The sequence below is a fragment of the Diabrotica virgifera genome, chromosome 4, assembly GCF_917563875.1.
Source record: "Diabrotica virgifera virgifera chromosome 4, PGI_DIABVI_V3a".
NCBI classification, from domain to species: Eukaryota; Metazoa; Arthropoda; class Insecta; order Coleoptera; family Chrysomelidae; genus Diabrotica; species Diabrotica virgifera.
The window spans coordinates 108,393,437-108,410,990 of record NC_065446.1 but is presented as its reverse complement, the minus strand read 5'-3'; the positions used below and the strand labels follow the sequence as shown (position 1 = coordinate 108,410,990).

General features: G+C 34.9%; 1 protein-coding gene across 3 annotated transcripts in view; it reads right to left on the bottom strand.

The window, feature by feature from the left end:
• LOC126883101 (medium-chain acyl-CoA ligase ACSF2, mitochondrial-like) overlaps nt 1-17,554 on the bottom strand; it is a 91,652-nt gene that overhangs the window by 57,230 nt on the left and 16,868 nt on the right. For all 3 annotated transcript variants that reach the window (XM_050648345.1, XM_050648346.1, XM_050648343.1), the window contains exons 2-4: nt 10,116-10,444; nt 4,097-4,317; nt 680-797 (exon numbers count right to left, since the gene is read on the bottom strand). In XM_050648345.1, coding sequence (XP_050504302.1) covers nt 680-797; nt 4,097-4,317; nt 10,116-10,409 — 633 coding nt within the window. In that variant the 5' untranslated portion in view covers nt 10,410-10,444. The remainder of the gene's footprint in view (nt 1-679; nt 798-4,096; nt 4,318-10,115; nt 10,445-17,554) is intronic.

Below are 17,554 nucleotides of genomic sequence, written 5' to 3'. Positions count from 1 at the left end.
CCAAAATATCGGAGAGAACTACAACAAATCAAGTGGTGGATGATAAGAGATGAGAGAAAAGATCTATTCAGAATAAGTATAACAGAAAAAATGTGTTTGAACATGAAAGGAACTAATACAATTTGGAATATGGTATCAGACCTTGTGGTGTTCATTGACTGCCTGAGACGTGAAAGTTGCTACTTTTATTAATGTGTTGTGTGTGGAGTAACCAGCTTCAAATCCAAAATCCAAAGGATGATGTGCTATTTCTCTTGGTGTTCCTCCTTAAGGATTCTCTCGTAGATCTTGCCCAGAGTGCTTAGCAGAAAATTGGTCTATAGGATTCAGTACTAGTGAGAGGTTTCTCTGGTATAGGGAGCATGAACATGCTGGCTATTTTTCGAGAAGTAGGAAAATATTCCAGCTGAAGACTAGCATTGATAATTTTGACTAGCAGCGGGAAGACGGTATCCGGAAGGTGTTTAAGGCATCTAGTGTGTATGGTATCTGGACCAGGAGCTGTATTTTTGCCTTCTGACAATTTCGGTATGTACTGAAGCAACTAGTGTCAACTGGAGCAAATTTAGCCAAAAGAAGAAGCAGTGTAAGAAGTATTATTACAAAAAAACTCAATCTTGTTATAAATACAACATTAACTCTCCTTTTAATGCACCAAGTAATAAATCTAGTTACTTACCGATGTAAATATGATATGGGATAAATCTTCTGGTTTAACCTGTGCTTGATATTCCTTTAGTTTATTTTTGGCGGTAGCTTTTCCCATCGCTATTACTGATTTGAAGCAGCAAGTTCCCCTAAAATATAATATTGGTATTTATTCTATCTATATCTATATTTATTTGTTCAGATTGTTTTCAGTGAGTCGAAAATAGTTTAGAAATCTGTGCAAAAATTGTTCTTTGGAAAAAAAAATGTAAGAAAGCGTTGCCTGAATAGTTGCGGCTTCTTTGCAGTAACTTCTATGAAATTGATTGACAACTGGTAAGTAATCGCAATTTGAAGATGCCTCAGCAGCGCTTTATTCGCATAAATTTTGTTCTGTACTATCTCGGCAATTCTGTATGTGGTTATTTTGCCGATATCTTTCTATATCTACGTTTTGTATTTTCTCCTTCTGTGGATCTTCAATTAATTATTCTATATTTTTTTCCAATCTTTCTATCTTTAATTCCTATACTTTAAATAAGAAGTAGTGTGTTTGAAATATTATCAAAAGATTTTATTCATGTAAAGGGTCTTTCGACCATTTATCTATCTATCTAGATAAGGAAAGCTCGAAAGAGAAAAGGAAGAACAAGTAAAACCAGCAAACAATGTCGCATGATTAGTCATCAGATCTGTAAGGATCTAAGCAGCAGAGACAAAACTCGATTGTGAAACTCGAAACAGTGAGAGAGAACAAAAAGAATGCTAAAAAGAGCAGAGATGAAATTGCTTAGAAAAATCGGCGACAACTATTGTACAGAACTATAAGTAGAGATATAGGGCGGAAATGCAAAATGAAGAATATCAAGAACTAGGTAAGAAGAAGTATTAGCCAAATGACAGCAAATAGAGTAGTAAATACGGTGAGAGACGGTTCCCAATAAAAATATGATCAGTGGAAAGACCACGAAATCTATGGAATGATAACTTACTGGGGACACACAGAATAGATGGACAGCTGATGGAACCTATAGACACAGGCAATGGAATAAGACAGACAAGGGATTTCTTCTTCTTCTTTAAGTACCGTGCCCAAATTTTTAGGCGCGGGTAGCTTCCATAACAATTTGCCGATATCTTTCTCGATCTTGTGCGGCATGTAACAATTGATCTGCTGATAAGCCAGTCCATTGACGAAGGTTTTGGAGCCATGAATATTTCTTTCGACCAATTCCTCTTTTTCCGTCGATCTTTCCATTGAGTATTAACTGCAGCATCCTGTATCTGCTACCTCTCATTATATGCCCCAGACATTCAAGTTTTCTCTTTTTTATCATCTTCATTAAGTCACCTTCGCCTTGACCTACTCTGTTTAAGACTTCTCTGTTTGAAATGCGTTGAACCCAAGATATTCTGAGCATTCTACGATCGACCAATCTCAAAGGCTTCTAATTTGTTCATCATGTTAACCTTCATGATCCAGGTTTCAGATCCATATAGTAATACAGGATACACATAACATTTTAGGAACTTGATTCTTAGTTGTCAGTTCAGCTGAGAGTTGCTCAGAATAGAGCTAAGTTTCATAAATGCTCCTCTTGCAATTTCTATACGAGTTTTAATTTCTTCATCCGGATTTAGTGTCTCGTTTATCCAACATCCTAGGTATTTAAAATGGTTAACTTTTGTTATTGACTCATCACTGACAATTAGTTGCATAGGGCCGACGTCTTGTTTACTAACCACAAGTAACTTTGTCTTTGTTGCATTTATGTTAAGTCCGTTATTGGAGCATTCTCTAGTGACTCGACCTATAAGAAATTGAAGATCTTCGATATTTTCAGCCATGATCGCGGTGTCGTCTGCATATCGGATGTTATTAATAGTTTCTCCCCCGATTCGAACTCCACATTGTCCTTCCAAGGCTTCATTAAAAATTATTTCTGAGTATACGTTAAACAAAGTTGGGGATAACACACAACCCTGTCTGACACCTCTTTGAATGCAAATTTTGTCTGTTTCTTTGCCGTCTACCAGAATAGAAGCTTCTTGATTCCAATATAGATGTTGTAAAAGTCTCAGATCTTTATCATCTATTCCAATCATTTCTAGATTTTCAAACAACCTATCATGTTGAACTCTATCGAACGCCTTCTCAAAATCTATAAAGCAGACGTAAATTATTGGTTTCTGTACTTCCCATGATCGTTGAAGTAATGTTAACATTGAGAACAAAGCTTCCCTTGTTCCCAATCCTTCTCTGAAACCGAATTGTTTGTTTCCCATTGTCTCTTTACATTTCTGCTTGATTCTATTAAAAATTATCTTAAGAAGTAGCTTGAGAGAGTGGCTCATGAGACTAATTAGTCTAAAGTCTTTACATGATGATGTATTAGGTTTTTTTTGGGAGTGGAATAAATGTAGACTCTAACCATATCTGTGGAATTATTCCAGTCTCGTATATATGGTTATAAATGTTTGTTAGTTGTGAGACATTGTCGTCATCCAGAAGTTTGAGCCAGTCTGGTGGTATTTGGTCAGGGCCTGGAGATTTCCCATTTTTGCTCTGTTTGATTTCTAAAAGACCTATAATATTCAATCTAATCATGGATGAAGTCATACAAAGTTTGACTGGAGAATACCCAGAATGCTGGAAACAGCAGCCTTGAGAATACCCAGAAGAATTACAGAAAACCTGGTGAGAGGCCGAATAAACACTGACGAGATCAAAACCAAATGTAATGTTAAGGCTACAAACGAGTGGACACTAAATAAAAAATGAATGGGACAATCATATCTATAGAATGGCGGTCACAAGAGTCGTTAAAATATCAAGGAACAAATTAAAAAATGGTAGAAGAATTATCGACCTACCGCGCAAGATATGGAGTGATAATCTTCCATAGATGGTGGAGGGATGCCGGTGTCTAAACATCCCTTCATGGAGAGTCTGGAGTAGTTACCAGTTTCTCTTTCCAGCGGTTTTCACTTGCATTAAGTTCAATGTGCCGCTAAGCCTTCGATTACTAAGTGGAGAAACTTTTAATGAACCGAAAGATGCTGTAATTCTGGCCTGTTAAATTGGTTATGTAAATAAAACACTTTCTATTTTGCTATGACCGTAATGAAGTTAAAAGGGCAAGAAATAGAACTTTATATATGAACATTTGAGTTAACAACTACCATAAAACCGTCACAACACATTTTTCCACACTCTCCCGCTTTATTTGCAAATTGGCGCGTGAGGAAGGAAGAAGCCGGCGTATGAAAAAAGATCTTTGCGTGTGCTTTTAACGAATATTGATAGTTGACTGACGCTTGCCTGTACCCTGTTAACGAATTTTTCTGCTTCAAAACTGCTTATACAAGGGAAGAAGAAATCGATATTACGCGCTAATTTTAGGACAATTATGTACAATATAAATATGTAACAGTTTTGAATACTTACTTGTGGAGTTGATCATCAATCATAACCACCCGTTTGAAGTGGGGGAACTCTTTGGCTTCAATTGGGTTATAAACTGTGTCCTCGATCTCAGGAATAACTTTTTGTAGTATACCAAGAATGTTAAAAACCTTATAGCGGTCTACTATTATCAGGCATTTCATTTGTGTGATTTTCATGCAGTGTTCCAGTTCTCTGGGTTGAAGTGCGGGATTCAGGTTAACCTAGACAATATACTTTTTTAATACTATAAATATTAATAATACGATTATTTATGAATTTTACGAAATTACGAAAATTTAATATGGATTTCTACCACCTCTTCATTGATTTTAAGTCAGCCTATGATATGGCGCCTACCGTAAATAAAATCCTATCAAAATCAATGAAACCAACATGAAAAAGGAGTTGAAGATATAATAGGCGAATATGAGTGCAGATTTAGACGAGGGAGAAGAACAACGGATCAAGTATTTCTAATCAGAGAATTATTTTAATTTTATTTTCTAATTATTTCAAGCAGAAAGCTGTGAATACGACTTACCAATGATAGCGCTATTCATCGACTTCCAGCAAGCATAGGATCGAATAAAGAGGAAAAAATTAAAACAGGCGCTTGAAGAACTAGGAAAATACAAGTTTTCTTTAGAGAAAACGGGGTAAAAATAAACAATCAACCATTGGACAAATTTCTAGCAAACGAAGGACTTTTTATCATCATTTGTTGTCATCATAAGAGCTTCAAGTTGCCTAGAAAAAATAATGCGAGAAGAGAAAATCAACAGATTTCCTACAGGAAAAAGAGCTACAGCAGATAGTACAAAAAATAGTAAAAGCAGCGAAGAAAATGGGACTGTACATAAATGTACGTATGGTTCAATAGGAGACATCTTTAAGAGTAACATCCCGATAGCTATGAAACGCAAGACATTTGACCAATGCATTCTTGCCATTATGACATACGGAGCAGAAACTCTCACGTTCACAAAAACAACAACACTTTAAAATGCGAGTGGCACGAATGACTATGTAAAGATCGATTCTCAGCGTGACAAAAAAATACAAAATAGGGAACCAAGATCTGAGGAAATGTACAGGTATCACTGATGTCGTAGAACGCATAGCCATGCTGAAATGGAATTGGGCAGGTCACGTATAAGGCAGTCAATGAGAGCAAGAACAGGATATTACCGGCGAATTTTATCCTACTGTATGGATTTTAATGAAATTTTGGGAATAGCCTCTACTTATCTCCTAATTCAAAGTCTTCCCTATATACTATGGCGCTTTTATCTTGAGGGAGCGGTTCCAACCCCATCTCGGAGGTGGAAAATTTTTTTGGTCAAAATAACTACGGAAGTGGCTAGAGAACCTAATTCTAAGCAAAAACTGTTCTATATTTTTTTTTTGAAAACTCAATAGTTTTTGAGTTTTTCGTGGTAAAAATTGGCCATTTTCATTGAAACATAACACCTTCTCGAACGGTTTTTTGCGAATACCTTAAAAACTATGGACCTAACTAAAAAACTATCTTTCTGTCCTTTTTCTAGACGAATGAAAACGGAATGTGACTGCATATTATAGTAGAGTCCTTTTTGTTTTCTATATTCGTCGTCTGCTGTCTTATAAATTGTAAAAGTCGCAGATTAAGGGTGTACCAGAAAGAACTTTCAACAAGAAAAATTTCAGATTTAAATAACTATTTACCATTTTAATTTTATTATAATGGTGAATTCTGCAACTGAGACTTTTCAATTTGTTTAAAAGATGTCGCTGGATCGCACCCCAATGGGGATTTCAAAGATGTTTGAAATTTCCCTTAAATAGATGGGCTAGCGGTTTTTCGATTTAGAGGTGTGCACTCTAGCGCTGTTGAGGAAACCTGCAATGGCAGAAACAGCTGTCCAGCGATTGTGCATCCCTCTGAATCGAAAACAAGCAAAACCTTCTTTTACTTTTCTATCTTTACTCAGATTGGAGAACTAGGAAGTTTCTTTCTATCCTTTTCCTGGACGAATGAAAACGGAATGTGACTGCATATAGTAGAGTCCTTTTTGTTTTCTATATTGGGGTTAAATATACTTCTCATTTTTTCTTAAAATACATTAGTCTACAATTTTTTTGCAGGATATCTCGCTTAGTTTAAATGTAATCGACATTTAATATTACATATTTTAAAGGTATTTTTAAGCACTACAAAAGGTATTGGTAGCATTATACACCTAAAATCGACCGTTTCTCTGTTATTTCAAGTTGAATACACCGATTTGAGTAACCATTAAAAAACAACTCTTTTCACTTACCATATCTCTTTTTGTATTATAACTAGAAGATTTATGAGGAAAGGAATCTCTGTTTTTTTATAAGCTACAAAAATGGTTTATATAGGTTTTTTAGTGAGATGCATACTTTTTTAGGTATTCGCAAAAAACCGTGTCATTTTTTAATGAAAATGGCCAATTTGCAACCACGAATAACTCAAAAAGTATTGAGTTTCCGAAAAAAAATTATTGTAGAACAGTTTTTGTTTAGAATTAGGTCTTCTAGCCACTTCCGTGGTTATTTTGATAAAAAAATTTTCCACCTCATTGGAGGGGTAAGAACCGCCCCCCAAGATAAAAGCGCAATAGTATATAGGGTAAACTTTGTTTCTTGAGATATGATATTGTCTACTTACTGGTAAAAATACCAATCAAGTAAATCGATGTAGGAGGATGGAATTCGGAGCCAAGTACCCTCATTGACTGCACTAGTAGCGAGACCAAAAGACTCAAGATGGATCAGAAAACTAATTGACTGGCGCCCAAGAGAAGACAAACGCAGTACAGGACGACCACCAACACGCTCGATGGACGAACATTAAACGAATGTCTAAGAAATGGCAACAAGGCACACAGAACCGTGGAGAGTGGCAAAAATTGAAGAGCAGTGGACGGAAGGGGTTGCATGATGATGATGATAAATTAACTGCTCACGTGTACAAAAAGACCCGTGTTGAGCTGCCCCCCCCCCCCCACTTGCAAAAATAAAAAAATAAATAGCCCTGATTTATGAGCTATTTATGAGCTTTCATATTCCGCAAACTAAAAATTTTGAGCTCGTTCAACTGAGCAGGAATTTAATACTTTAGTGGGGGGGGGGGCCTGAGTCAGCCACCCCCACTACTTAAAAATAGGAATATTGAATCGATTTTTGCGGCAGAATTACGAACTATTTATGAGCTCTTGAAATTATATAGTTTCGATTTTTGAGCTCATCCCCTTCACCCCCAAACAACCCTTTAATGGATTTAACTTAAGAGAAAAATGCTGAGAAAACTTAAAATATATCGTATTGCGGATATAATTCCTATAGCTTATATACTCTAAGAATAAACTATTAAATCACGTGCATTTCGATTATTGAGCTACAACCCCTTCGTAAGAAAACCACCCTATCTTCCCGGCTTAAGAGAAAGTTGTACTTAAATGCATTAAATTAATTATTTGGCGACTACATATCACTTAATAATTTATAAGCTTCCAAATTACGCGCATTTAGATCAGTAAATTGCAATTTATTTTGCATAGTGCAGTCACTGAAGGTAAAAATCAACGATTAACTTTAATTAACGATTAACAGGGGTTAGAGGATACGTCAAGAAACAAAGGTGACATAGTACCACCTTGCGCCTTTACCCTGAGGGTGGATACCGCCCCTTCTCGGGGGTGAAAATTATTTTATAAAAAATAACTGCACAAATCAATAAAAGAACAAATTAAAAGCAAAATTTATTATATACAGTTATTAAAATAAGTCAATACTTTTTAAGTTATTAAAGATCAAAGATTTTAATTATTCGTGAAAAAAAATGTATGTTTTGAAGCGGTTTTTCGTAAATCATTGAAAAACTGTAAGTTTTTACAAAAAAGTTAATAGTAGTTTAATTCGTATAGCTTATATTCTAAGAATAAACTCTTAAATCAAGCGCCTTTCGATTATAGAGCTACAACCCCTTCGCAAGAAAACCATCCCATATTCCCGGCTTAAGAGAGAGTTGTACTTAAAATAATTTAAATTAATTATTTGGCGACTACATATCGTTTAATAATTTATGAGCTCGCAAAATATACGCATTTCAATTATTGAATTGCCATTTTCTTTCTATAATGCAGTCACTGAAGGTAAAAATCAATTATGACCTTCGATTTCGGTAAATCTCCATTCATTTTCACGAATTGACAATAACAACTTGCGGTTTTAGCTTGGGGTATATGTCACCCATTCTCGGGGGTGAAAATTACTTTATTAAAAATAACCCCACAAATCGAGAGAGGGACAAATTGTAAGTAAATTTTTTTATATAATGGTTATTAATAAATCAATACTTTTTGAGTTATTAAAGATCAAATATTTTAATTTTTGTGAAAGAAAATGCACGATTTAAAGCGATTTTTCATAAATAACTCAAAAATTGTAAGTTTTTACAAAAAAGTTTTTATCACTAGAATTGAAGCTAATAAGAAATATAATAAATAGCTTACTTGAAAAACCCTTTAATGTTAATTTAAAGTAAGTTATTGGTAATTAAATGTATATTTTTTTCTGCGACTGTTCAAATCTAAGAATTCAAGCTTAAATAACGGGAAAGAGGTGCATTTTATAACACTTAGGTACTAAATACTTGTCAAAGTACTGAGAAATACCTATCAAAAATGAGCTCCAGAAAAAGTTGATAGCATCAAAATCCGCTCACCAATTTTCGTGAAAATGAATGGAGATTTACCGAAATTGAAGGTCATAGTTGATTTTTACCTTCAGTGACTGCACTATAGAAAGAAACTGGCAATTCAATAATTGAGATGCGTATATTTTGCGAGCTCATAAATGATTAAACGATATCTAGTCGCCAAATAATTAATTTAAATTATTTTAAGTACAACTCTCTCTTAAGCCGGGAATATGGGATGGTTTTCTTGCGAAGGGGTTGTAGCTCAATAATCGAAAGGCGCGTGATTTAAGAGTTTATTCTTAGAATATAAGCTATACGAATTAAACTACTATTAACTTTTTTGTAAAAACTTACACTTTTTCAGTGATTTACGAAAAACCGCTTCAAAACATGCATTTTTTTCACGAATAATTAAAATTTTTGATCTTTAATAACTTAAAAAGTATTGACTTATTTTAATAACTTTATATTATAAATTTTGCTTATAATTTGTTCTTTTATAGATTTGTGCAGTTATTTTTTATAAAATAATTTTCACCCCCGAGAAGGGGCGGTATCCACCCCCAGGGTAAAGGCGCAAGATGGTACCATGTCACCTTTGTTTCTTGAGGTATCCTCTAACCACTGACCAATTTTCGTGAAAATCGATGAAGGTTCACCGAAATTGAGGGTAATCGTTGATTTTTACCTTCAGTGACTGCACTATGCAAAATAAATTGCAATTTACTGATCTAAATGCGCGTAATTTGGAAGCTTATAAATTATTAAGTGATATGTAGTCGCCAAATAATTAATTTAATGCATTTAAGTACAACTTTCTCTTAAGCCGGGAAGATAGGGTGGTTTTCTTGCGAAGGGGTTGTAGCTCAATAATCGAAATGCACGTGATTTAATAGTTTATTCTTAGAGTATATAAGCTATAGGAATTATATCCGCAATACGATATATTTTAAGTTTTCTCAGCATTTTTCTCTTAAGTTAAATCAATAAAGGGTTATTTGGGGGTGAAGGGGATGAGCTCAAAAATCGAAACTATATAATTTCAAGAGCTCATAAATAGCTCGTAATTCTGCCGCAAAAACCGATTCAATATTCCTATTTTTAAGTAACTCAGCCCCCCCACTAAAGTATTAAATTCCTGCTCAGTGGAACGAGCTCAAAATTTTTAGTTTGCGGAATATGAAAGCTCATAAATAGCTCATAAATCAGAGCTATTTGTTTTTTAATTTTTGCAAGTGGGGGGGGGGGGCAGCTCAACACGGGTTACAAAAAGACCTTGCAGACAGTAACATTTAAAAAATGACTACTTACCGCTACAAACCCGCCTCTGATACATGCAAAATTGGCAACAATACTTTCAACAGAATTGTGAATGATCATTCCGATTCTGTCCTTCGGTTCCATGCCAAGTTCTATCAATCCTGCAGCTAGATTGTCGGCATCATTTACGGCTTTTTCGTAAGTCACATGTAGTCTTTGTTCTTTGGAAATTATATAGGTGTTATATTTAAACCTGTTAAGACTATTATCTATTAGTTGAATAAGAGTTGAGTTGCTAAGAGGAATATCGGAGTGTCTTCGTAGAAGGCTAAGGCCAGGTTCCATAATGGCTGTCGACGTGCTTCGTGTAAAGGTTATAGCTAAAATAATAACCATTTCAATATAATAATACTTATACACTCATGGACAAAGTTGCATATTATTGAAGTGAAATTTATGTTTTAGAGTGCTGGATCGGATTCTTCTTCTTCTTCTTGCTACTTTATAAATAAGCTCAATGCCTGTTTTACTACGGGTTTCCTCGGTCGTCCCAATGATCTTCTTCCATTTGGCGATTTGTCTCTTGCTATTCATACTACATATTATATTTTCCGTCATTCTTTCTATGTGTTGATTCTATTTTATTTTTCTGTTTTTCCTCACTTCTTACTCTGTCTTTTAGAGTACGGTTTGTTATTTTTCGTAAGACTTCGATTTCTGCTGTTTCCAGCAGTATTTGTGTTTTCGCTATATCTGCTCTTGTTTCCGCTGTGTATGTTATTATCAGTCAGTCATCTGGATCGGATTTAAATCTGATATATATATATGGTGGCTTATATGGTCGCCAATAAATCTTTTCAATTTAATCTCATCAAGATAAGTACTCACTATTCTAGTGACATAAAGTACCTACGTTATCATGCATGAGAACTAAGCTTTCATATTCGATGTGGCTGGCAAATCGTAAAACATTATCTTCTCAAATGTTTTCAATGTAAATGTCAGCTCGCTTTCGCCCAATCACCTCCACATTTTCGGTAGGTATGCTCTTTCAAAGCAATACCGCTGCTTAGCACTGTATCGCCACCACTAAAACTAACGCTCTGTATGAGGTTACAACTGGCATACCGTTCGACAACTCTTTTATAGACGAAGTTTTGTCAATCTTGCTTCAATATGGTGAACTTCAATATGGTATGCCAGTTGTAACCTCATACAGAGCGTTAATTTTGGTGGTGGCGGCATAGTGTTAGAGTAATATTGCTTTGAAAGAGCATACTGAAACTGTCAGAGGTGTAACCAGGATGATCCTAAGGGGGGGGGGTGGGTTAGAACTACTTGATGGTCTCTGGGGGGTATGGAATAGTAATGGTGTTACGTAGAGAGCTCAAAGTACATCCAAATAGGGGGGGGGGTTATAACCCCCAAAACCCCCTCGTTACGCCTATGGAAAATGTGGAGGTGAGTAAGCGAATGCGAGCTGACATGTACAGCTGGTTCCTAAAAAAACTCTTAAAGCGTATTTTGTAGAAAATTAGGCAGTGTATTTTGAAGGATACTTATTATTTACATACTGTCACTGGCACTGCCAAAAAAATTTGTCAGATAACTTATTCTGTTCAACCTCAAAAAATGGCTCCACATGCTAGCAAAGAACTAAAGCAATAATTGTAACGAAATTAGAAGATGGTTGATCACAATCTGCCGTAAAGAGCCATTTTAACGTAAGCAGAACAACAGTTTTTAATATTAATAAAAGATAGAGAGAACAAGAAACTGTCGAAAGAAAGCAAGGTTCTAAAAGACCAAAAATACCTATCTAAAAAAATACCGCTCATGAAGATCGTACGCTTTTGGAGAGATTAGAAGAGAATCCTTTTGAAGATGCGAAAACTGCAAGAATTCAAAATAATATCAAAAATTAAACCTTAATAATTATTACAATTTATGAATATGTAATAAGTTGTTTGTTGTTTGCTTGTTTATTTTATTATTTGTCTGTCATAACAAATACAATATAACGTCAAACCAATCAAATAAACTGCTCAAAATGATCAAATCTTACTAAGAGTCGTATCAGTTTTTTAGGAACCAGCTGTACATTAAAAATGTTTCAGATCATGTTTTGCCATGTGCCAGTCATAGTGGACTAACGCACGTGCGTATGTCGCTAGAACAGTGAATACTTACCTTGATAAGATTTAATTTAAAAATGATATTGGTCACTATATAGTCCATAACAGATTAAAATCGTATCGAGCATTTACATATATGACACTTTAAAACATCGTATTAGGAAAATAAATACTACTCATATGACACGGGGGGGGGTAAAGATTGCAGCACCAAAAATTTCACTTCACATGATAATTTCAAAATATGTAATACTTTTGTCTATGAGTTTTTATAAAATACATACTTTATTACTATCATAGAGATAATTAAATGGAGGCGATAAATTGTATTTGAATGAAATTACTTGACCATGTATCTAAATCTATTGTGTATACGGTGTTATAATGGTGAAGTATATTTTAAGTGGTCGTCTTGAACTTAATTTCAATTTACGTGTAGTTTAGAGTAACAATACTGTTAAATCACAGATAATCATTTGTAGCGACTTGTCACAACCAACGGCGTAACCAGGATGATCCTAAGGGGGGGTTAAGAATACTGAAAGGTCTCTGGGGGGTATGGTGTTAAGCGTATAGAGCTCAAAGTAGATCCCAATGGGGGGGGGGGTTATAACCCCCCAAACCCCCCTGGTTACGCCTATGCACACAACTGCTTATCTAGGCTTTTATTGGCTCTTTAATCTGATTGGACTTGTATTGAATATTGTTTTTATTAATTTACATTGTTTTTTATTCATTTATACAATATCTCGAGAACTAAAGGTAACAGAATCATGAAAATTGGAATGAAGTGGTTTTGAAGAGCGATCTATTTAATGACAATATTTTCATCTATAACAATTCGAAAGGAAACCAATAGAAGGAACGAATATAGTAGCGACGAAGAATCGAAGAATAAAAAATATAAAAGGGATGAATTGCATTTTGAAAAAAGTAATATGACGAGACGAACACCGAATAAAAGCAACGATACAAATGAAGAGATGATTAAAATGATGCGGGAAGTTATGTGGAAAAATGATGAAATGCTGGCAGAAATAAGAACCATACGGAAAGACCAAAAGGAAACGATGGAATATATTAAAGAGCTAAAAGAAAACAACAAAAAATTGGAAGAAGGTTTGAAAATGGCAAACAAAAGAATAGAACAATTGGAAAAAGATAGACGAAGAAATAATATAGTATTAAAGGGCCTAACACTGGATCCTAACGACATAAAACCAGTAGAGTCAGTAGAACACTTCATAGGAAGAAATCTGAAATTACAGGTCAAACTTAGAGGAGCGATGAAGATCGGGGACCAAATTTTTGTAGCAGAAATGGAAAACCTAACGGATAAGCTAAGTGTACTAAAAAACAAAGGAAAACTGAAGAATCTACAGGGACAAAAGGTGTATATAGAATCAGATTTAACAAGAAAGGAAAGGGAAATACAAGCAAAAATTAGGAAAATGGCAAAAGAAGAAAAAGACAAAGGTAATACTACGAAGATAAGATATATGAAACTGGAGATTAATGGGAAGGAGTGGAAATGGGACCATAATAATGAGAAAATTATACAAATTCACAGAAACATCGGGGAAAGGACTCCAAAAAAGTAATAGAAAATAATGAGACCGGACACACAACAATCACGACCAAGACAATGAATGGGAAAAGCGATAGGGAAAAAGATGATGCACAAGTAAACAAGGATGAAAATAAAAAAGAAGGGGAAAGCTAGATTGCAGAAGAAAGGAGAGATAAAAATAGGAACATGGAATGTGAGAAGCATCAACGGAAAAGAGGTAGAAGAAATGATAAAACAAAAAATAGAAATACTGAGAATAAAGGAAAGGAAGATGAAAGGAAAAGGTCTTAAGAAAATACACAAAGGATATTGGTTACTTTGGGTAGGAGCGGATACAAAAGAGAGAGCAAAAGAAGGAGTCGGGATAATAATTGCACCGAATAGACTACAACACGTTATAGAAGAAACATATGTTAACCAGAGAATATTATCGGTGAAAATGAAACTGATGGACGAAGAAATATGGACAATAATAACAGCCTACGGAGTAAATGAAGATGCAAGAAAGGAAGAGAAAGAAAAATTTTTCGAGGAGCTCCAAATGCAAATTGATAATGGGGAAGAAAACATAATTGTAATGGGAGATCTAAACGGTAGAGTCGGAAACAACAACAGCGGAATAGAGGAGTGCATGGGAAAAGAAGGAGAAGAAATACTAAACAGAAATGGTGAAAGAATAATAGAAATATGTATGGAGAACAAACTAGTTATAACAAATAAAAAGTTTAAACATAAAGAAGTACACAAATACACGAGAGTACAAGACAGCAAAAACGAAAAATCAATCATAGATTACTTTTTGGTAAGCAGCAACAAATGGAAAAGAGTACAGGATACGAAAGTGAAAAGAGGCTCAGAGATTGGCAGTGACCACCATCTAGTAATATTGAGAATTAGAACAACAGAAGAAAAAGAAGAAAAGAGAAGAAAGGTAGTAAACGAAAAAATAAGAAGTTACAAATTAAAAGAGGAAAGATATAAGAAGAAATTCCAAGAAAAATTAGATAATACTCTGAAAGGTAGGGCAAAAAACACAAATATAGAAGAAAAAGGGGAATATCTAAAAACCAGCATAATCAAAGCAGCTGAGGAAACTTGTGGGAAAGCAAAAATAGCAAATACTAACATGAGGAGAACGGAATGGTGGACGGAAGAAATACGAGAGAAAATAAAGAACAAAAAAGAAAAATGGAAGAGATACCTAAGTGCAAAACACCCGGAAGATTACGAGGCATATAAAGAAAAAAGGAAAGAGGTTAAAATAGCGGTGAAAGCAGGAAAGGAAAGGTCATGGGAGAGATTTGGACAAAAAATGACAAAAAACTATAGGGAAAACCAAAAACTCTTCTACGGCGCATTAAAACAACTCAGACAAAAGAAAGAGCACACGATGCCGAATATAAAAGACAAGAATGGAAACGTACTAACAGAAGAAAAACAAATAATGGAAAGATGGAGAGAACATTTCAAAGAGCTAACTCATGCAGACGCGGACAACATAGGGGAGATACAAGAAAGGAATGAAGAACAACAAGTGGAATCCATAACAAGAGAGGAATTAGAGAAAGCAATAGAAAGAGTAAAATTGGGCAAAGCACCAGGCAAGGATCATATCACCCCGGAAATGATAAAATTCATGGGGACAGAGGGAATGGATAGCATGAAAGAACTAATGAATGATATCATAAATAGAGCAGAATTACCAAAGGACTGGAAGAAAGATATTATACTACCAATACACAAAAAGGGAGACAAGAGAAACTGTAATAATTACCGAGGTATCACCATATCAAGTATCCCTGGGAAGGTATTCGCAAGAATAATAGAGACAAGAATAAAAACCCAAATAGAAACAACTATGGAAGACACACAGTGTGGATTCAGGAAGGACAGAAGCACGCAAGACCTAATATTCACATTAAGACAAGTAAATGAGAAGGTAATCAAGAAGAATAGAGAGATACATATGTGCTTCATTGACCTGGAAAAGGCGTTTGACAGAATCCGAAGAAAGGACGTATGGAAGACACTAAAAGAAAGGGGAGTCGACAGACACATAATAGAAGTAATAAAGGATATGTACAAAAATAATACAAATACAATAAGAACCAATAACGAGGAATCCAGAGAATTTACTACAAGTCAAGGCGTCAAACAGGGATGCGTGCTGAGTCTACTGCTATTTTCAGTGGTACTGGATGAAGCGATAAAGAAAGCCAAGAGATGAATGAGAAAACTAACATTAGGATACTGGCAAATGAAACGGACTCAACTATCGGAGCTACTATTCGCAGACGACATGGTATTGATAGCAGAAAACAGAGAAGACCTACAGAACAATCTTGAAATCCTAGAAGAAGAACTACTATCAAACATAAATATGAAAATTAATACAGAGAAAACAAAAACAATGATAATTTCAAATGCGAGGAAGACACATGCAATAGAATTAGACGGGATACAACTAGAACAAGTGGAATATTTTAAATGCCTAGGAGTAATAATCGAAGCAAATGGTAAACAAGACATGGAAATAAACGAGAGAATGGGAGGAACAGGAAGCTTATTTAACGCTATGAAAACAACATTTTTGGGGAAAAAAGAGATACCGGAGAAAGTAAAAAGGGTAGTCGTTAAATCAGTAGTTAGACCAACAATCATGTATAGCAGCGAGACATGGACATTGACGGGGAGACAAAAATCCAGAGTCAATGCTATGGAAATGAGGTTCCTGAGGAAAATAGCAAACAGAAAGAGGACAGACAAAATACGAAACGAAACAATTAGACAAAACCTAAAACGGGAACCAGTTAATGAAAAAATAGTGGAGGGACAACTTAGATGGTTCGGGCACGTGTGTAGAATGTCGAACGAGAGGCTTACAAAACGAGTGTTCGAAACGAGAGTGCAGGGGAAAAACAAAAGAGGAAGACCAAGAGTTATGTGGGCAGATGAAATCAGGAAAGAAGTCGAGAAGAAGGGATTGACATCGGAAAGTGCAAGAAACCTAACGCAAGATCGGAAAGTATGGAGACTACAATGCCAAACTCAACTTCACTAGCCTTACAACTAAAGGTAGAAAGACTTAGGACTAAGTAAAAAAGTAAAGTAATTTAAAAAAAAATCAATGGGAAAATCCCAATAGTTGGCTGTATACCATAGTTTAAAAAAACCTATAAAGAAGTAAAAACTTCAAATTGTATTTTGGTATAAAATCGTTTATTTAAAAACTATCTAAAAGTCATCCACATGGATTGCAAAACGTTTTCGTTCTGAACAGAACATCTTCAGTGCCTGGAATGAAGTATTTCCACGTTAGATTAAGGCAAAAAGGTTAAAATTGTGACTGTTAATGAGAAAAATATGTGGAGAATACTTACATTCCGCAAAGTAGTTGTAACTAGCACACCAATGAAGGTGGTAACTTCATAATATATGGCTTACATTATAAATTTTGATAAAATATTGTGACAAGTCGATGTTACAAGATTAAATTATGTATGTGCCTAAAGAGCAACATGCTTCTCTGCTCGAAAAAACTAGGTACTTGCCATTTCAATTAGCACAGACCAACTGATATAAAAGGAAAAGGAATGACAAAGAGTGACATGACAAGACAAGGTAAAGTCAATTTTTGGTTACGAACTTCAAAAAGTGTAGTTTTAATTTTTGGATTTTAATTAAAATGTAAAGGTAGGTAATAACTGATTGAAAATATAATTAAAACTGTTTAAAAAATATGTTGAGAATCTATTGTAAAGTCTAAAATAGCAACTCTCTAATCC